General features: G+C 45.0%; 1 protein-coding gene across 3 annotated transcripts in view; it reads right to left on the reverse strand.

The window, feature by feature from the left end:
- LOC119224538 (tetratricopeptide repeat protein 28-like) overlaps nt 1–22,355 on the reverse strand; it is a 140,461-nt gene that overhangs the window by 83,369 nt on the left and 34,737 nt on the right. The window contains exon 1 of one of the 3 annotated variants that reach the window (XM_037481589.2): nt 15,864–16,590. The exons of the other annotated variants lie outside the window; for them this stretch is intronic. Within the exon in view, the coding sequence (XP_037337486.2) occupies nt 15,864–15,890 (27 nt within the window). The 5' untranslated portion in view covers nt 15,891–16,590. Of the gene's footprint in view, nt 1–15,863; nt 16,591–22,355 lie in introns of those variants that run through there. 3 annotated transcript variants of the gene reach the window in all.

Below are 22,355 nucleotides of genomic sequence, written 5' to 3' on the forward strand. Positions count from 1 at the left end.
GTCAGACATGCGTTTTGCTTACTTGACTCTTCCTTTGTTGAACAGAGGCAATACTGCCCAGCTGGACTAAGTTTGCCTCCCTCCTCTTTATCTCTGCGGTCACAGACTGCAGTTGTTTTGGGCTACACACTGCGGGATTGCTCTTACTATGTGGCTGTGATTGTGCATGTGTGCGCTGGGGAAAGGGACTGGAGGCATACTACATGGAAACCTCAGAGGAATAGAGGAATGCAATGAGAGTAAGTCTCTGTGCACATGTCTCCATTGTGAGCTTCTCAGAACAATGCAGCCCGTGTGAGCCAGCACTGTAGTGGTCTGTGGTGCAACCAGGTCTGCGTCGGAGTTAGAGAAATGGTTCTAATATCCCAACACCTCATACTGCTTCCAAAGACGGAGGATATGGTATGCAGGGGGCAGAGAGAGGCCCCTGGAGATCACAAACTAGCACGGCAGAGACCTAAACACACGGCAAGTTAGTTAATTTCATAATAAAGCTCTACATGCATTATCGGATATTTTGCCTTTAGTTGCCTCTGCTAGAAAGAAAAATAGTGTAACGCTCTGATCTCCAAATAAAGCCACTCGATCTACCAAGCAGCCAAAAAACATTTTTTTATAAATCAAACGGTGTCTGTCAGCAGCCACTATAAATAATGATCAGCAACCTAGAAAATACTGCTGCTTCGCCGGCTTTCTCACTGAATGTGGACAGAGATGTCAGGTAAATGGATTATGCCATTTGGTGCTCAAGCGGCTCTTTGATTTTAAGATATTAATCCAAGCCTGTCTTAATACTTGTGCCTGGCTGAATTTTCCAGATGGAAACTGAAATAAACTCAAATCTCTTTTCTTTGGAGAACTTCTACTGTAGTCAAAAACACTATTCTAAAACATGTATGCCCCATTTCACTGAAATTGGCAGCCTTTGCCATTTCCATCAAGTTAAACTAAGAAATACATGGCTCACAGTTGTCTACAGACATTAGGTCTGTATGCCAAACCAAGTTTTATCCTTGTCGAGTGTCCCTTATATTCAAAAAGACAAAGCAATGGGTCCCATACAGAGGCGGGGGGGGAGATGTATTGAGGGGAAACAGGGCTGTGTTAAACGGGACATGGCTAAATATAACCTCCCCCTCTCACCTCCCGTCCTCCTGGGTCTGGCACCACTATTACTCGTCGAGGTCCCAGTTGCACCAAAGTCCTAACTAAATAGACAGCTGGCAGTCAGTTATGTTCCCACATTTCACACGGCGATCACGGTCCCTCAGCACCTCGCAATGTCAAATGCACCATTCAGACATCCCTAAATATTTAATCAGGACAAGTAGAAGCCAATCTTCTACATCCACCAGCATTAAACATTTAATACCCCCTGGCATGATATCTATTCAACCGAGACTTCGTAAAGACACACGTGTGATGGAGAGCAGCAGAGGCTTTTCTGGCTAAATCACACAGTAAAAAAAAGGAAATAAAACACACTTGTAGGTTAATGTCAAAGATCCGACAACCACACACACACACACACACACACACAGACATCAATTGGCATAGGTACATTTCTATTCCATATATATATATATATATATATATATATATATATATATACCCAGTGAAAGGTGAAGTAGGGAGGAGGCTTGTGAATCCCATCAGTCATGGCTTTAGACTCAGGTTAAAAGCGGGACAGGGCGGCCAATGTCAGAGCGAACAAACCAACCGAGGACAGGGAAGCAGGGCTGAGGGCGATGTGCTGTGCACCGTCAAAAAAAACACATCACAAATCCACACAAGGTCGGCCTTTGTTACAAAACTTTTGCATTACAGTTGTCACGACAACAGATCACAAGGTGCAAGTTCTCTCAATTAAATGGAAACTGACTTTTTTGTACACATCGAAACCTCTTTACGAGTCTTGGGGAGTGCTATGAATGTGATATCTGTTGCATGTTGTTGCCTTTGAAACCAGGAAGACAACCGTTTTGTCCAATATACACCACCAGTCAAAAGTTTGGACACATTTCCTCATTGAAAATTGTGTCCAAACTTTTGACTGGTATTGAATATCCCAAATCAAAGACAATGCATACTGCAGAGATCCCCTATCAAGACAATCGTTAACATTTCGTTAAGATACTTGTGCCGAAAATGTCTTTATACAACTGCAACCCTTTGCAGCGTGTCATCCGCCCTCCCGATCTGCAAGAAAAAGCCAATTAAAAAGACCTAAAACAATAACCTTTAAAAAAGTGAATATATCTATGGGACTAGAGAGTGTGAATCTGCACCTATCACATACTTGCTGAATACATTCAAGTCGTGGCCTCCAATTGTGAAAAAGAACATGGCAGCAACGGGAGGCTCGCTGCTGCTCCATAAATGTCCGTATCTGGACAAAGATGGTGTGTGTGTGTGTGTGTGTGTGTGTGTGTGTGTGTGTGTGTGTGTGTGTGTGTGTGTGGTCAAAGACGATAGTATCAAATGATGTTGTGCAACACACTTATACAGCAAATACTATACATACACTCATACTTGGACACACACACACACACACACACACCCAGATGCAGATACTGGAGGTGACCCAGCGCAGCGACGGGGTGGGACGTGACTTGATTAAGAATGGTGTGGTAAGAGTGATAAAGTACCATCTAAATCCACCCACATCCTGTGACCCTGCAATAAGTCAAACACCAACGACAGCTACACACACCATAAATAATGTTGTCTGATGTCGGGCAGTAGCAGCCTTCTGCTCAGGTTTAGATTCATTGTTTGACTAAACGTAGGACTAAAAGTGGAAAATGTGGAACCCACAAAAGAACTCCTCAGATTCTTAAGGCGGCTAAATCTAACTTTCTATTTGCTATTTTTATGTTCTCTGTACAGGCAAACAGTTGCAAACCCAAACAGCAATTCCATCTTTGTGATAATTCATGCAATCACCCCCAAACACTGGAAGGCATTATGTGGGGTTAATAGAGCAGGTGTCCACTGCAGAGCTCGCTCTGCACCCTTGGCTTCTGAGCCAAAAATGTGGGCTAATTTGAATAAAAAAATCTGCAAACATTTGCTGGACTATTCAGGCCAATGTTCAATCTGCTGCTCTTTGACACTGTGCCACCGTGCCTCTCATTTCCAGTCCCACCACACGACCACGCGGTGTCATGCGGCGGGACCGAGACAGAAAGGAGTAAAAGGAAAGATTGAATTACGTGTTTTTTTGTGCCTGAGAAGAAAATAATTAGGTATTCAGCTTGAAAGATAATGTGACTCTCACAAGTGTGTCAGCAGAAAAGCATCACATAATTCTGTTGCTCGTTTTCAACAAACTGGCACGCGTGAAAGCAGGTAGAAAAAAAGGAAGAAAAAAAATTGACAGGGAAATAATGGGGTGGAAAATATATTACATTTTAGGGAAATTCTTGATTTGGGCAAACAGTCACAACAGGCCCTGAGATAGTTAAGACTGTGTGAATTGGAGAATATATATAAAAATATTGCGTGCAGGGTCATGTGTCTCTAAATTCCCAGCACATCAAAAATTAAACAAATCTATGAAAAAAAAGAAAAGAAAAATGAGGAAAGAGGATTGAGGCAGGAAAACAGGATGAAACGCTTGCTTTTATGCATAGCAACAGTTTCTACTCAATTTCCTCCTCTTATTTCGGCACCATCCTGAAGATAAAATCTCTCTCTTTCTCCGTTCCAAAGGCATGATGAGGGTTGCATAAAATTAGCTGCTTGACAAGGGGAACGTGTCCAGGGGCAACATGGAGGACCTTGTTTCCAAAGAGTCTCGACACACTGCTCCACCCCCTCATGTCCCCGAGTAACAACACACAAGATCAGATAGAGACGGGAGGGGGGCCTTTTTAAAATAGCACCCCACAGACACTCTTCTGAAGATTTTATCTGGAAGCAAAAAAATAATAGTGTAAAATGATTTTCTACATATCTGGCTTTTACCACCCAAAAGGTATGTATGGTGCGGGTGGATGTTTTTGCGTTGTTTATTGCAGGCGAAAGTATACAGAAGCTCTTGTTATAAAAAAAGAAAGCAAGAAAAAAAAAAAAAAACATGGGTGAACCCGTCAGTTGTTTCACACCCTTCACGCGGTGCAAATAGACAGGTCGGCGCCTTAAATGCTTCATCTACTCGCTGGTATCCCAGTCCAATTACGACTCGTCCCACCAAGCCCTTTCTTTCCACACTCTCACGGGCTGTCAGATTCTGATATGGAAGGGCGTTGCAATATTGAAGGTCGGTCAGTCCGCGCACTTAACCTCATTTCCCATCACTCTGCTCTGCTTCACCCAGAAGAGCCCTTTGATTGGTGTCCGTTGGAAGAGCAGGGCTTTGGGTTTGACGGCTTGGGAGCGGGAGGTGGAGGTGATCGGAGCGGCCTTGGAGTACAGCCTCAGACAGGAGCTTTTTTTGGCGCATGACTCCTGACTGCAGTCAGATAATAATGGATTTCAATTAACCAAGGGAAAAGAGTGGGAACTAATCTGTGCTAGCAAAGGAGAACCAGCCATGCAATATTCATGTACACAAACTAATGAAAGCCCAGATTAGCCTATATTCTTACATGGGGGTCTGTGATTTGTCGTCCACGCGTTAAAAGAGTCCGTTACCAAGCGCAGAGAAAGTAAGAAGAAACGGGGATGATGGTACCTTGGGAAATGTAATCAGACAGAGAGGAGATAATGACGAGTGGAAAGGAGATCCAGAGAGAACAGAATCAAGGAGGGGAAAAAAAGGAGGTCAACGGGACACTGGGAAGACCTTGAACGAAAAGGAAATGGGATCATGAGATAAAGACGTGAAGAAAAGAGAAAGGAGGTGCGACTCTTCAAAGGAGATTACGAATCATCTGCATTTTGCTTTCACCATAATCATCCCTCTAAAAGGCAGACATCAGCAGCCCCCCTCCCCCTGAAATGACACCAACCTGAATGAGTGATCTGGACAAATTGGCCTAGTTGAGAAAAGCGGGTGCCCCTTCGACTGAGGAAAAAGGGGGCTGCAGACAGCCCCGGAGTCTCCAGCGGGACAAAGATATAACTGTAATTGGCTGCTACACTCCCCTCCCCTAATCTCCAACCATGGAGAGTGGCAACTAGGGAAAAATGGGACAGCGAGCAGGAACAGATTGCCTCAGCAGCAAAACGCTCTGCAGACCCCAGATTTCAATAATGTCTCAAATGTTATGTACGTGCATCAGAAACAATATGGGAAATTCATCCCTAATCCTTAGTAGGTCACAGAAGACTTAAAAGACTTCAAAGCAGGATTAATGTGCGACTGGACATACCAATTCCACACTGGGTAACTTCTTACCAAGCATTAACATTGTATGTCAAACAAGAGGCTAATCGTGGGTTTAGTCTGAAAATATCCTTTGACCTTTTGTAGAGGTCTCCGAATTAATGTTATGCTCCACAGATCTCTAATTTTATGCTTTTATGGACTTACACATTTGCAGAGTAATGGAAATGTCCCGATATTTTTTCTTCACTCGCGAAAAGCCCTGAGCCCGGTGTGCTTCAGAGTGTTGTACTTAGACTGCCTGCTTCGGTTTCACGTCATGACCAACATACAGGCTGCTTGTGTACGTACACTGAAGAGCTTGCGCGTAAGTTTGGGTTGAATCAAGAAAAACTTCTTTTGTTTCAGGGACCCAGGGGTACTAATGTATTCACCAATGTGCTGGGCTAGCAGCTTCTCCCCCCATTTTTTCTCTACCTGCTTTAACTTTCAAAAATGAAATGTGAGAAATGGGGCAATTTACAGCTAAAGGCTGTTTCTTCCTACGAGGCACCGGCATGAAGATGGAGTACAGAGGACATGCAGAGGTAGATGGGGAGAAATGAGGGGTTTGAATTTAGACAAAGAGAAAAAGGGAGAAACGATGCGAGACAGGAAAGCAAGGCGACGGCGTAGGAGTGTCATCCGGGGGTAGACAGAAGTGCTTGAATTGCATTTTTGGCCTTTAACTTCTCTTATTCAGAGAAACTGGAGACAAAGAGCATCTCTTGATCTTTCCAATCAGCCACCACGTCAAGAGCTGCTCAGATATTCAACGAGAAGAAACAAAAGAGGCTGTCAGCATGAAGAAGTTCCCTACACTCAGAGAAGTTTGAAACATATGAAGAAGTTGGAATATGCCTGCAGAACAAAGGCGGTGGGAGTAAGGACGACGGAAACAAATGTGATCGGTCTGCTGCCATCTGTTCCTAATCATGTGGGGTCCACACTGCAGCACAGACACTCTGCAGCCCACCGTTTCCTGGGATCGTGCCATTGCGCCGTTATAATATCCTATCCTAATGCTCTTATTGCAGTCTGTGTTCAAGTCATGTGTGCGAACGGGCCCACAGACGGCAACGTAACACGTGGAGGTGTTCCCCGTCTGCGGTTTATATTCTCAATTAATTAAATGGTGAGACCCTGACCGGATCTTTGACAGACAAGGTGTCGGTTTCACGCCGCTCGGTGGAATAAACCGAAGCACTGACGGAGACAAAGCTTCCTCATCACATCTGTTCACTCCTCTGCACGGCTTTGAAGGGATGAGAGGAGGAGGAGGAGGAGGAGGAGGTGGAAGAGGAGGTGGGTGGGCGGCCGCGAGGAGTATCGCTTCTTGCCTCAGCCCCCCCCCTCCTTCATGGGACCGGTTCAGGTTTCATTTGAGGATTAACTGAGAAACCATCCGTAATTAGATTAGAATAGATAGAAAAAAAAACAAATGTAATTAACTCAACCCATATTCTAATCAGGGTTCAAAAGTCCCCCCTCTCATCTTCACAACCTCCGATCTGAATCCTCTCACGAATCCCCCCGGGAGTCTCCGTTGAACAAGCCAAGAAGAGACGAGCCCTCAAACAAGATCATTTGACGCTAATTTACCAAACAGGAAAGCGCTTAAAGACTCTCTGATTGAGAAAACCCAGCGCGTGCATCAATGCAAAAAAAACGAGCCATTCCCATCGCCACGGCGACAGTTTCCGACATCGCAGGAAACAAGGACGGGGAATGAAATGAGTGTCTCTTCATGGGAATATGGACTGTGATAATGTACTCGGAAGGAGTGTCGCCCGCCACATTCACGTCTACACTATCTGTCAACCTGCCAGTCCGTCTGTCTGTTTGCCAAAGAGCGCTCAGAAGACTGAAGAACTCCATCTACACAGGAAACACGCGCCGAGCGGCACACTCACCAGCAACTTTGCTATTGTTCAACCTTTTTCATCAGTTCATAATTATTACTTCTGTAGCAGGACCAAAGAATTGTATCAGAGCTGTCTCGCCACCAGTCATCAGACTGACAGCTCAATGACAACGCTATTGCATTCGTCTCTCACTGTGATTACAAATCCATTTCAAATGTCAAGTCGATTTTGGTTTTCTAGAACAAAATACATTCTCAGCTGAAACGAAAGGAGCCAGAAACAACGATGAATCCATATGTATAACTGGGACCCTTCTGCTTTTGACAATAAGCTTTCTAGATGAAGAAGGGCACTCGCAAGGCAGTGTGATGAAACCTTCAACAACTGTCGGTCTCCCATAAAATATTGCTCAATAACTGATACATTTATGAGAGGCATTTATATTTTATATATTGTCGTTATTTTAAGGCTCTACTCGTCACTTGAAACACGGCATTAAATGTGATAGGAATCATTCGAATTCATCCAGCGTTCAACGTACATTATATTATATGATGATCATCAACATGGTTAATATTTTATATCACGTCAATGTATCATTTCTATCCCTTGCACTACTGAGAAAATCATTGGAAAGTTCTACAGAAACAACAGACGCCTCGTTGGGTGAAAAACTACAGTTTGTGGGCTGTGGTAGATTTAGAGGCTGCAGCAACCAGTGGATAGCTTCAATCAAGCATGGGAGCACCGGCAGGGTCTTCAGAGTGCATCACTCAGGTGTAACTCTGCTCAGGTGGACATTACTCCATTATACACATAGCAAATAGTCATTTGCTGCTATATGAATGCTCTGAATCCCATGTATTTCACATTCAAGGCCTTGAACTATGTAATTTCATCAATTGCTGGATTCCAGGAACAGGCAAAAAACCAAGCAATTAAATCTGATTTTTAACATAGTGCCAAAGAGACACACTTGAAAACACCAGCTGGCACCCGGCCTTGTCAACAGATTTGCAGCAAACAGGATTTTACCAGATGAAAATTGTTCCTTTGGGACCAAGAGCACGTTGGCACATGGAGGGCTGCTTTAATGTCTAAGCACCTGCTCACTCTCTACTCAGACCACAACATACGACCAGCAGAGAGCTTTTCCAACCCTCCAACAAACAATCCTGGTCTGCCATTTCACTAAGAACGGTACCGTAGCCAACCAGTTTCCCCTGAGTGTGTGTGTCCGTCGAAAAGACGTAGCCCACACCTGCTCTGCCTGAGGCCATACTCTGTTAGCGTGAAAGCAGCAGCACAACGCGGACATGGGGGGGGGATAGATCTGCTGGCGTAAATGTTAGCAGCCTTTAGTGCATTTGAGGGCCCAATATGTAGTCACACCAGTTTTGAGCTGATGGCTGTTGAGCTTGTATGTCCCAACGTCCCAGTTGTCTCCAAGACAATAAAAGCCCAATGTTTGAGGGTAGGTGGTTTGTTCCCAGTGCTGCAGGCGGGCAGCTTAGCCTGTTTGAAGGCTTCCGCGAGTGGTCGGAGCCCGATGGACACATGCAGTCGTGTGCATTGACAGACTCCGGCATTGGATAATTTCACATGTCCAAATGCCAGCCAGCACGACTGGGTTACAGCAATGTCCCCCCGGGGGTTGTAAAACGATGCACTACCCAGCAGCAACATACAAAAACCATTCGGTGTCTGTGCAGTATAATGTATGCATTCGTTATAGCACGAGGCTCAGCAGTTTGAGTCAGCACCTGGGTCGTACCTTAGCTTTATCCAGACCTAATGGGGCAGCTGAGCTTTACTATTCTGACAGATACACTGCAGCATTATGCCCGGAAAAAATTACTACATGAGCTGCAGCATTCTCTGCAGCTGAAATCAGATTGGCGTGGTTTATTTCCCACCTGAAGCCTTGCACCAACTGTTGTGTGTGTGTGTGTGTGTGTGGTTGTGTTTTTTTTTGTTGCAATGAGTGATAACGGATCTTTTTATTTTACAGCCCTCATTCAAGCAGCTGCAGCGACGCATACCAGTTTCTTTCTTCAGACGACAGGGCAGCATTCACAGCACTATGCACGTTCAGAACACCCGGACAGGTGGCGAGGGCTGCAAAACACATTTTACACGGCTATAAATGCCGGCATTACTTCAAATAATGTCACAACCCACCATAGACACTGTGAGACGTCTGGCCAGCCGCTGAAGGAGCGATCAGCCCGGAACAGTATATTTAAACACTTAAGGGGTTGCTGATGCTTGAGATTTCACAGCGGTAACTGGAGGACTCTCTAGACTGCTGAACAAAACATCCTCTAATGTGACCTTTGACCCAAGTCATAGGAATATAGATCCAAGAGTTAAGGCCGGCGGCTGCGTGAAAGATAAAAAGGTACAGTGTTTCAGCAGCACATCTCTGATGGATGATAATATTCTGCAGCTGTCATTAATCACGTCTTATCTGACACAAAGATATCGCTCACAATTTACAAAAGACTTCAAGACCATTACAAAAAGAGGACGTTTTAAAATGCACAAACAAACGCAAGACGAGACACAAGTTGACACATATATTCACAGATGCACAAAGGCATCTTTCACATTTGTTTTTTTGGTAAACAGCCCATTAAAAAAGGAAGGAGCAATGCAATTTGCTGGAGCCAGAGTGGCGCGGTGCACATTAAGGTTCAAGTCACATCCGCAGATCTAGTCTACAGAGAGTGGCAGAAACAAACAACCCGAACACTTTCAGGTTTAAGACGCGGACCACAGGAACACGCACAACAGCAGGTAACACTGTTGGGGTGAACACAGAAGGGGCAGAGAGCAGCCCTGGTAAGGGGGGGGCAGGAGGGGGCAACGACAGCATTGCACCATACTTTGCTATGGCTCTATTAGACTGAAACAGGACCCCTAGTTAAATATATAAAACCTATGAGGCATGAGATCATTTGCAATAGGGGAGCATGGAGGGGGGATTGACCATGGAGGCTTGTTCTATAGTCCTCATTACTGAATTCATCCCAGTGTGCCTGTCAGTCACCACCTGTCTGTCTGCCTTGTTAAGTGTGCTGGAGGCACGAATCTCCCTTAAGAGACAAGCCCACGGAGTATAAGGAGGAGCTCCCTGCCCTGCATTTCTTACAGACTATAAACATACGCCTGACATAAGTATCCCAATATAAGCCTCGTATAAATAAATCCAAACTTACGAGAGGGAACAGCAGCTAAACCCAGCCCCGAGAGACGCAGAGGGAAAGGGCTCAGTGGGTCGTGCTCGGCACCATTTCTCCTTCCTTCCTGCGGGATTTTACAGCGAGCAGTAAAAAACCTCTCAAAGCTACCCGCAGTCCCCCACCACATTCAGCATGGCAGGAAAACTGAGGATAGGCATGGACAGAGAGACCCGAGTGACGGTGAGGTGAACTAAAACAATCCGCTCTGGGCTTGGTTGTTTCTGTGACCCCTGGAGAAACCCTCAGAGGCATTTTGTGTGCGTCTGCTACACCGTTTGACTGCACAAACATTGCACAGCCCCTACTGGGGCCAGGCTAATCTGGTTTGGCTCTCTCTTGCACTGTGCCATTTATACAAGTGGGCAGTGGTCATGAAGATTCAGGGGTTAATTGTTGATTGTTTTTGGTCAACAATCAACCATAATGTAGTCAAGAACTAGACGCTGACCACTCCGGTCCCAGACCGGGCTGTCAATCCGAGGGAATGGAATGTCCAGTCCTTTCTACATGGAGCCTAAAGCTAAGCCATGGACACACTCCTGGAAAATTGAGCCTTCAAAGGAGGGCTTATGAATCCCATCTCTGACAAAAGAAGCGATGGAATTAGCGGGATTTAGGGGCGTCAGCATGAGGCGGGGTGGTATTAGTGGTGCTCTTCACACATTTCTTTCCAGGCTGAATCACAAGCCCTCTTTAGAACACACTAGTGGCAAACGTCCGTCACAATAAAACAGCAGTGCGTTGGATGGAGACAGCTGCAGGGCCTGAAGAATGAACGGATACTATGCCCGGCCCACTGGAACCAGTCCAGTGTTGAGTTATAAAGGAATGTAGGAACTGCGGTTCTGGCCGCTCTACTTTGATACATTTTGTGGAACAGAGAAAAGTATGCATGTTTTGGAGGCCACATACTGAAAGGATGTGCCTCGAGTGCCAATGACAGCCCTTATTCAAAACATGTTTTAGCCAGCTTATGTCTGAAACACTACCCCTCAGTATTTGCAAGACTGAGTACATAATACAGAAGCTTAACCAATAAGAGGAATGAAAAGAAAAGAGCTTAACTCCTGCACAGGACTGTTCCACCTCATAGAACAAGGAAATTTGTTTCTATTGATGTGGTCCATCAAGTCAGGTCCGCTTTATTCCCTGCGGAGGCACCCAGAGGCAGGCACCTCCTGTGCCTTGAGAGCAGCTGACCGCACCCCTGGAACAATGACCTCAATAAACTCGAACATAGCTCCATTTGCTCAAACAGAAGCACTGGGGGATAAAGGAAAGCTGTAACAAATCAGAAATGGGTGCTCTGAAGCTTGGAGGAAATCATTACAAATGGACCATTCTACACATAAATCAATCTTTGCATTTACCACTCGCTATCCAAAAATCCATCTCCGCATTCACAGTGACCTGTGCAGTTCCCAGCAATGAGGATTAATGAGGGCAGGATGGACCAGTCACCATTGTGTCTATTTTTTCTTCTCCTATTGTATTTTGACAGTGGACTCCCAGGAGTGCCTTATAGGGCATATACCTGCAGCTCGCGCACCGCAGACCACTGCGCCACATTACCACTAAGAAAGGCCAAGCATTCCAGGAAGCCATTCCTTCTGTCCTCCATCTCTGTCCGGCTCGCCCAATGGGAGGGTGTGGGCCGGGATTAACAGAGCGAGTACGGCACATACATTTTCAGCTGTATTGCTGAGTCGCAGTTCCCCCACGCAACCCCCTCCCTGCCTGAACCAGTCCCCCGCCCCCAACGCTAACGCTTCATGCCCCAGGAGGATAGGCCAGGGGGGGCGGCCACATCCCATTCCATTCGGCGTGCTGGGCCGTAAATACAGCGCAGCATCAGGAACAGCAGTTGCTATCACTCGCGATCGTTAATTATCCCTGCTGCATCACTCTAGGGGCTCTCACTCCTAAACTCCAAATCTCCAGCGCAATCGTATTCGCTCGTCTCAGACCCTTTCCCATTTTCTCGAAAGGCCAACCATCTCCATTTCTATCAATGTTTACAGCTCTAAAAGGCAAGTCTTCCCCCCAATATCCACCAATGTATCACCTTATTTCCTACAGTCCTACTATCTAGTCATCATTCATTTGCTCCCTGGTGTATCTCAATTCATGTCCAGCTTCTCCCAAAGTCATTCCTTCCCCCAACTGACCGCCCCCCCCCGCGCGCTTTCTTCTAGCGTGTCTTCTAGCGCTTCTCTTCACATTCTGATGGATTTTCCCCTTCTGTAAGTGTATTCCAAAAACTGCCGTGCTGCTGCCAGCCAGGAGACGTCACGTGGCCTGATGGAGCGCTGAAGGGAGAGATAGCCAGGAAGGGAGTGATAGCCAGCCCCCCCCCCCCCCCCGGCAGAGAGTTCATAAATATTACTGAATCAAAGAGGGAAAAGCAGCATGAGAAACTCCCCAAAGTGAAAAGCCAATGAACACGGTCAGGCATGTAAGAGTGCGGCTGCTGATGGTAGGAGTCAAAGCCGTCCGTGAGCTTGGCCACGGAAACATGAACAGTCGCTCTCAGGTGAGAACATCTCAGGTCAATTGTGTGGAACCCACAAAAACATCTGGCGGAACCACAAAAAAAAAAAAAGAAAAACCACTTCCAACTGACTTGGTCACACTGCAACAGGCCATAATGTGAAATATAAATCCACTGCCTGGCTTTGTAATATGAGACCAACCAACATATTAACAGGTTATGAGCCAATCTGCTCAAGAAAACATTGGCTGATGATGGCTCCAAAACACATCTGGCAGCAAAAGAAAAAAAGAAAAAAGGGACCTTGGAATGTTTTTCAGCTGTTCCACACAAGAAATTCGCGGACAAGGAATACACAGTCCTGCCATGCCAATGGAGACCATAACTAATGTCCAAACAGTACCACGTCCAAACCTGGTACTGTACACAAACCCTTGAAAGTACCCGGTGTCTTGAATAACGACCCCAAGGGTTCTGTGTTCTCTGAATGCAAACTACGGGCTCTCATTCCTTTAGGTGCACTTTCGGCACGCTGCCATCTCTTACCTGACACAATGCTAGCTCATTGTGTCATTCCCTCTGGATAGGTGCCAGCCGCGTTACGTTCTTCTGATACAACCCCGCCCACAGACGACTGCCGGGGCAGCTGCTGTAACCCCTCCCTACCCCGCTAATGCTATCAGCCATGTTAGCATTCCTGAGCCTCACAAACACAAAACATCAGTGCCTCTTTACTTTAAAAGGAGATGGTGACGTGTGCATTGTTGCATTTCAGGAAAAGCTCAATCTTCAGAAAACATTGATTATCGCAGGCCAGACTGTTAGTCTTATCTAACCTTTATCAGAAATCTCTGACAGCCTTTAGTCGTAAGTCTCCCGTTCCACATTTAAACATTGTGTAATAGACACAATTCACCGAAGCCAGGTCAGAGCAACTCCACCAAAATGACAGTATTACAAAGTTAACAACACAAATTCCCGGTTTAAAAAAAAGAAAAGAAAAATACTATCTTCTCGTTCTCACTCCAGAACAGAGATGTCGTCTAGCTGCAACATAAAGGAAATGGCTGCCTGCTCTTCTCTCCAACATCACAGATTTGGAATTTTGACTCATTAGTGTAATCCATAATGACGACGCGGACAGAACACTCAGCCTGGATCAATTTGATGCTCCTACACTTTCTATTGATTTCAACCAACAAGTGGAGTGGGAAGACAGATTGAAAAGCAGATAAACAAGAAGCCAGCACTTTTCTTTCTTCTATACCAATGACTTTTGTTACCACGTGGAGCATAATGGCTGTTTTTATTCCAGTGTCTCGGTTAAACCAGAGGCCAAGGTGAAGGGATTATGAAACAAACACACAAAAACACTACGTGGATAAACTAGTGTGCACTGCTCTCTGTGCTTGTGTTTTTATACGTGTGCATCGATCATCCAGCATGACCAGCATCACACCAAACACTGAGTCACCATTTCCCTCCTCGATGAGTGTGTACCTTAGGAAAAATACTTGATGAAAAGAGATTCTACATGTGAAGGACACTGTTGCTTTTCGGGTTTTTTTTTTAAGATTGAGCGCATATGAATGCAATGCCTGCAGTGAAGAGAGGCTTTTAGTCCTCATGAGGGGGGTCTCATGGATGATTCTGGCAGATACACGGCACAGCTGTAGAAATCATTAGGGCATGCTCATAGGTTTTATTTCCTCTGTTGATAGTTTAACATTAGGACGCTGGGTTTTTCTATTACTGACTTTCATCTCATCTCTCGGGATGAGGTCATCCACACAGATGACACCATGACGTATGCAGGCAACGAGATGGCAAGTTAATTAGAAGCAGGTTTCAGCAGATAACAGTGCTGGTAGGAGTGGTTGTACTACTTCTGGTGCTGGTAACCAGTGAGCTGTATTATGGGGAGGTTATAACAACATCATCATCATCACCATCGTCATGTCTAGGCTGAGAAGGCGGAAATATTAGGGTGGAGGGGAATAATTCCTGCACATTGTCATGCTGCTATACAACAAAGTATTGTGGCAGAAGTTTTGAAAAAAATGTGATACAGTTGATAGAGGAAAGATTTTAATTGTCCTTTCTTTCACTGAAGACCGGTGTAGAGCCCACTTCTGCAAAGGAAGGCTGCTTCTTGTAAGACAAGTGCCCCCTGCTGGTAAAAATCCAAACCAACGGCATCTTAGTGCAACCGGTTTTTTTTTTTTATAGACCCCAGATGATTTTCAGATATTTTCCATTTCGTAATACTGCAAGGCTACCAAAAATTTGGCAATAAGAGAATACAATACAAACGTGCATCGGAAAATGAGTGTCCACCCATGGCAACAAGAAACAAAGACAGACGTGTTACTCCTTCTGCCAGAATCCTCTGAAAGATGTGCCGAGGTTTCATTCAGAAACTTTTGGTTGCAAATCTCGCTGATGTATAATGTTCCACTGTCTCTATTTAATTACCAAACGATTGTGTTCTATTCATGGGCACGACTCCAGATATTCTACAGGACAAGTGACCGACGTCTCGACTAGTCCAGAAAAGGAGTGGGTGTCTGTGTGCTGGACAGTACAGCACGGTATGAGACATTAACTAAAGCAACATACGTTACTCCCCTGGATGAGCACTTTTAATACGCTGCCATATTGTGTCCACACGACAACGCAGTGCGGTGCACAACAGCTGATTGCTGTCTGCCTCTTACGGTCATTTAAACGGAGTGGGAGAGGAGACGTAAAACTTGATTATCGTTATGAAGTATTCTTTGGTTACAGTTCAGCTGATCTGGTTATAACCGTCTACAGGTCCTTTCGTGAGCAGTGGGATAGTGGAATAGGAAGCGCGGCAGTCTGTGACCGAGCCCAATCTTTCCAACTTGTGCTCCTGGGAATTGTTATCTATCGCCATAATTGGAAGAAAAGAAATCAGCCGGACTCACCTTCTTCCGGGGCTGCCATTTCATCATATTTGTAAACCAAAATTGAACAGCATTAAGATGTTATATGACACTGGAATGTAGAGTCAAAGAAATCCAGAGCCCAAGTCATGCTGCCTCCCGACTTCCCTCAGTTTTGCAGCAGATTTTCTCCAAGAAGCGATGCATGGTGCTGTGCGAGTCTCAGCTTTGCGGCAATTTTGCGGAGAGACAGTGCAGTCAACTAACAATTATACACCGGTTAAATCCATAGCGGAGCTTGGAAAATAAACCAGAGACACATGGTGTCGACTGACAGTGTCTTGCATGCGGGGGGGAAGGTTCTTGTGCGTAAATCCACTGTAGGAGTCCGTTATGAACCCACTCCCTCCTCGCTCGGCACGCAGGGTCTGCGCCTCCAAGACCAATCCGGGCTGTGCGCGACACGAAGAAATGCTTCTTCCAACTTTTTTTTTTTCTCCGAGTAGAAGTGGTCCTTGTAGGGGAGAATAACTCGTTAGTCCGGCGCGTCTACGGACACACGGTGTCCGACCCGTCTCTCTTCGGTCTAGAGGAAACAGCTCGAAGACGGACTGTAGTTGTGCCAAATTGCGGTATTATTCCCCAACAGTGGTCGAATCCCGTTTTCCAAGCGGGTCGACAACGCACTTTTTTCTCTAAAGCATTTGTTGAGAAACAGTCCAACAGCGTCCGGCGGAGACGGGGAGCTTACTTTCAGGGGAGGGAGGGAGGGGAGGTGTGGGGGGGGGGACTAGGACTACAACCACCCCAGAAAAAAAGAAAACTTGGAATTTCAGCGAGGAGCTGAGAGGATATCCTGATTGCAGCAACAAAGTGGACTACACAGCTATCAGATGACTCCGCTCCTCCAGCTCTGCGCCGCGGTACTGGCAGAAGGCGGCTGGGTCATAGCGCCGCCGGACACAAGTCCGCCGAGCGGGGCGTTTTTTTTTTGTTTTTTTTTTACACGTTGGCACGCCGGTTTTTTTGGTGCGTTTGCGCCAAGGACACATTCCCGGGAAATAATCCCTCGGACAGTCTGTGCATGCTACCCCGCTGGTGCCCGTCCAACACGCGGCGCGTTTACGACGCTGACCTGTGGTCTGTGGATTTGCGGGTGGACGTCCTCGCTAGTCGGGTCAAAGTTAATTTGGGTACAAAGGCAAAGTAGATTTGCATTTTTAACAGATTTTATATTATCATAACGCATCGTTTAGCACGTGGAACATAATGAAACCTTAACTGAATGAACCATATTTGTATCCATTACATTGTAAAAGAGTCTGACACACCGGAGGTGTGATGGACGAGTTGCATCTGCTCAGCAGGTTTAAATAAAACCTGCAACGCTGCTCATTATGGTTTAAATGTGTGTTATTGAGTTAGATTCAAATGACTAAATCCACCAACTGACTGTCTTGATCTTTATAAATAGAGGACACCATGGTTGATTCTTTTTGTGGGAATTGTAGATTTAATTCTTGAAAAAAAAGACGATGATTCTCAAAGGACTGGTCGCCCCTGTTTGTGTCCACTTTCCCGGTTTCCTCCTTCTGAGAGCAGCTGTCACATATTGTATACTGTGCAATATTTTACCCCAGGCGTCCATCAGAGGCGTAACATTGCCAAAAGATTTTTGTTTGGCATAAATTGGTCTGAGCCTTTCCAGGCTGAAAAAAATGGACTTTTTTACCATTAAGCAACGAAAGTGGGCTGAGTAAAATGAAAAACAGACAACATGGTTATTCTTGTGGCAAACCTCTCACCACAATCACTGACACAGTCAGAAGGAAAACAGTGAACAACAGTTAATACAGAGCTAATGGTGCTGAACCCAGCTGTTCCAGCGTAAAACCAAAATGTCCATCACTGAATATGTGACAGCATTAATGCAGTAACCACGTTATTGTCTAATCAAGAGGAATTCTTTCAAATTAGAGAAAGGCAAATCAAGGAAATCGTTGATATTGAAACAAGATGAAATCCTCTCCAACAGCCAGTGTGTGATTTAAATTGGTTTAGGTAATGGACTCTATGGAGCTGTGAGCTGGTCAATAAGGTGGTGCTCTTTGGGGTCAGCAGGGTTGCGGTGCACCCAAGGGTCACTCAAATAACAAAAGACATGTAGGAGGGGGGGGGGGATGTGGCATCTGGCCTTATGGACAACCTCCTGCTGTGCGGGGAAGTATGAGACGCACTGCGTAGCCACATGGCTGAGCATGGACAGAATGCTTGACACTACCTCCGTACAGCTGCCACCAAAGCAGAATGGCCGTCTGGTCGAGCTTTGTGATTGAAGCACACGTGTAGAGTCAAACAGAAGTTCTTTGTGTGCTTATGTTTTACAATATCCATCATGTTTGAATCATTGCATCACCTTTAGTCCTACCGCATGGCTGATGGAGACAGACTCCTGCGTCCTAGAATGCTGCTTATGTTTATGTTCTCTCACAACCACATGCTCAGACATTAAAGTCCCCGCTTTTTAAAACAGGTTCTCGCAAGCGATTGTTTCATAAAAGGCACGTTTGATGATCAATCAAAGGCCACTTCGGCACGCTGTTCAGCAACAGTCTGTTGCCAGTGAGGCCTGTCATCTGGCTTCTCCATACAGAAGCAGGCTCCCTGTGCGTGCCTCTGCTTTCCCAATCAGAGCCGCACAGGAAATCAGACTCCAGCCTTCAGAGGGAAACAAAAACCCCCTCTTTCATTTTCCACCACTTGGAGCCGTTTGAAAGTTTGCACTTCCTTTCCTTGTTCTTGCCAATTGTGCCCTCAAAAATGTCTCCACGGCATGTTGTGATCCAGGGTTGGTTTTGTGAAAGATGGGCTGGAGTGGTTGAAAGAGTTAAGTTTTGCTACGAATCAGAAAGAACAACAAATATAAGGAAGTGACTCATAGCTTTAAAAAGCTTATCAACAAAGAGCAGCGTTTCCAATGTCACGGTTCACTGTTTTTCGACTGAGGAACACAGCAAAACACAATTTATGTTGTGGTTCTCTAGACTGGGCAAATTTGCAGATAAATAGTTTTAGATGTGCCGGGTGTCAAGTGACCTGAGCTAGCATTCATTGTGTGATAGTTAGGAGTGTTGCACGTGTTGTAATTGGTCAAATAATAAATAATAACTAACAACAATGTACAAATAAGATACATTAGCAGCAACACTTTCTTTAAATACTCTATTTGTCTTTATCCACATCATGAATAATCCTCATCACTGCCTTTTGCTTGGTTTGGTTCAATGCTGTTTGGAAGAACAAAAACAAAACTGCATTTCTACGTAAATGGTGCTTTTGAGGGACAATTAGTCAGATTGGTCAGTTGTGGTTTGTGAATGCAACATTTAAAACTTTTCTTTCCCTCTAAAGCTAAATGAGGGTAGCCCAACACATACCACATGTCCCATGCACATATGCGTGCACAGCAATATGCCCTTCCCTGTAATGATATAGATATAACTACACACTGGCCGTACTTTCACAAGGTCTCTGATCTTCCTCCTTGGGAGGTAGCATTATATATATATATTTAAAGACTAATTAAGAATAAATAAATGAGAGACATTCCAAAAAGCATCACCCAAATGCACAGGGCCTTTAAAAACTACAACTTTGGAATGTATAGACAGTTTGACCAATTGCTTCCACTGTAAGACATGGCAGACGGATGAATCGGTTTTGAAATACTTCACATTATAATAACAAAAGTGTTAAACAGCAATGACACCACCCACTCTGTTGTGCCGTACATCACCTAAACAAATAACCCTCATCAGCATTCATTCATTCACCTCTTTTACAGTGCTCTATTCTTGGATGACAAGTCAGAATATGACTGCTGTGGATCATGTGGGATGGGTGTGCACGAGGATGTGTGTGTGAGTGCATGCCTGCGCATGTCTTAGTAGGAGCTTGGTGTTGATTAAGTGTCTGGGGCCTGGGGGGGGATAATGAGAGCCTATAATTAATGAGCATGTGCATATCTCAGAGTCACAGGGTCCTATCTGCAGAGAACAACTCCACACACACACACACACACACACACACACACACACACACACACACACACACACACACACCTCAGTGCACCGGAGGGAGCTCTCCCTGCACTGCACAGCATTTTCTCCAGGGAAACCCAGCTGGGAGTGTGTCACTCCGGCTGCTATCCCTGATAAGTGTCCTCTAATAGGGATGGATGGGGGTGAGAGAGGCCCGCTGTGAGAAGGTCACATGCACTGACCACCCAACACGCCCCCGAGCAAAGGCTGACATTACCGGTCCTAAAAAAAACATCCCAAATCGTATTTGTTTGCTGGGTCCTGTTCACCCGGAGCAGGGTGGTTCATGTCGGGAGAAGAATCAGGCAGTGCAGAGTGAAGGAAGAACACTCTCTCTCACCTGGATGAATCAGGTCAGTGTTCAGCTGGAGACACCACTACTCAGCACTCAGGTTAAATAAACACTTCAAATTGTGTGATCTTTTGTTCCTGAATGATGAAGGTTGTTTTCTAGAGTGTATAGAATTCACCTTTTTCCATTTTCTTTCTGCAAAGCTCCAAATCACACATCTGCAGGTCACCGGCTACCACACTCCGTGATTTGATCTGCCTTCAACATTAAGACCATCTAGAAGCACCAATTCACATGAAGTCAGAGAAAAACTTTCATCCACCAACAGAGAGAGCCACATTCAATCACGGTAGTGGTTTGCAAATAAAATAGCCATTTCCAGTAGCTGGAAAAGGAGATGGCCATTGAAATAAGGGTCTGAATGATTTATGTAAAGAGGCACATATCTGTCTACAGCCTCCCCATTCCTAACAGGGAGGTAGCAGTGACAAGGACTGCAGTACAGGACAATCGGCTCTATCGCATTGGCAAGAAGAATTGGGAAGAAAAAAAATATACTAAAAAGTCATCATTAAGGAGAAAACTAAAAGGTGCACCAGCATAGTTGTATAACCCTAAAAGTTCTAAACTTTGACCGAGAACTATCACCTCCTTACATTGGAAACACTGCCTTTAGTGAGTGTCGACCGGCCCTTTCAATCACAGCACGTTCTTCGTCATTATGCTGACAGAAAAATGGCTTGAACATAGGCTATTAAAAAAACAACTACTCAAACGATCTCAGTCACCTTTGGTGGAAAGTTAGACCACAAGCCAAGGCAATTGTTACCATTTAGCCATGTGGAGCATGTGAGTGGATTCATTCCACCCATATGCACAAATACACACACACAATAAACACTCCATGAGTGTTTCTGCTAAACATCTTGTCACCATGCCCCGAAATGTCCCTCTGTTTTGACCACATTTTCTGTGAATGGAGGGAGCCTGGAAGTTAGTAACAAGTAAAAAGCACCAACAGTAGACATAAAGCAGGCAAACCGTTGAAAAAGCAAACAAAGAAATCAATGGACCAAACTCCAAGGTCTCGTGTGTATTGGTGTTAATTGCTGATTTGAGGGGTGATGGCATAAATATTACAAACAACTATATACAACGTCCACGCATACAGCCAAACATTCACCAACATGCAAACTGAGGCCCCTAAAGCGAAGCCGATGTAACCAAAAGCTCAGAAAACAAACAACCGTATCTAATGTGTGATAATGGAAATATCTGATGAAAGCTCGTCCTTTCGAGACATTATAGTGTTTAATCAAGGATTCTCACACAGTGTGATAAAGGAACATGATTATGATCTTTTCATTCTCTTTTAGTCAAATCCCCTAATTTTCTCTTCCTTCATTCTACTACCAATTACTCTAATGAAGAAGGGCTTGTTTATTCCCCAGAGGTGCTCGGCAGTAGATATGTGTGAAGACGTTATGCAAAGAAAAGGACCTTTGCTTTAGAGATGTATTTAATAATTCAGAGGTCTTGGTGATGAATGAAACAGGCTCCAGCATATTGTTTGAATCAGGCCGGCAATAAAATAGGGATCAATAATAACCGTGCGGTCATATACTCGGCTGCACAAGATAGAGATCTTGTGTGGTCCTTCTGGGCCTAGACACTAAGCCTAGAGACGGAGAAGGACATTGTACGTCTGTCTGTTTCCACAAAAACAAATACACACACACACACACTCATGAAAACACACAAAACCAAAGTGTGGTCAGCCCCACCGATATCTAGTCCCTTATTTAGAAAACCACAAAACCAAACTCATGTCACGCTTTTTCAATTGTCTTTCTTCCCACCATCGTCACCACGCAAAATCTATATGAATTATCCCAGTGCCCCCCCCTTCTCTCTTATATCAAATGTATCCATGCGTTGCCATCACAAACACTCGCCCACACACACACACACATGCACACTCAGTCACACGCCACAATCTGGTAATCATAATAAGCCCATTAAAACATTAAAGCCACAATTTATGACTGATGATCACTTTAACAGACTACATTAATAGCGCCAATTTTAACTCCATCTGAATTCTCCTCTGCAGCTTTTCGTTTGGTTACTGTGGTTGTAATA

The sequence above is a fragment of the Pungitius pungitius genome, chromosome 5 (genome assembly GCF_949316345.1).
Source record: "Pungitius pungitius chromosome 5, fPunPun2.1, whole genome shotgun sequence".
Classification (NCBI taxonomy): domain Eukaryota; kingdom Metazoa; phylum Chordata; class Actinopteri; order Perciformes; family Gasterosteidae; genus Pungitius; species Pungitius pungitius.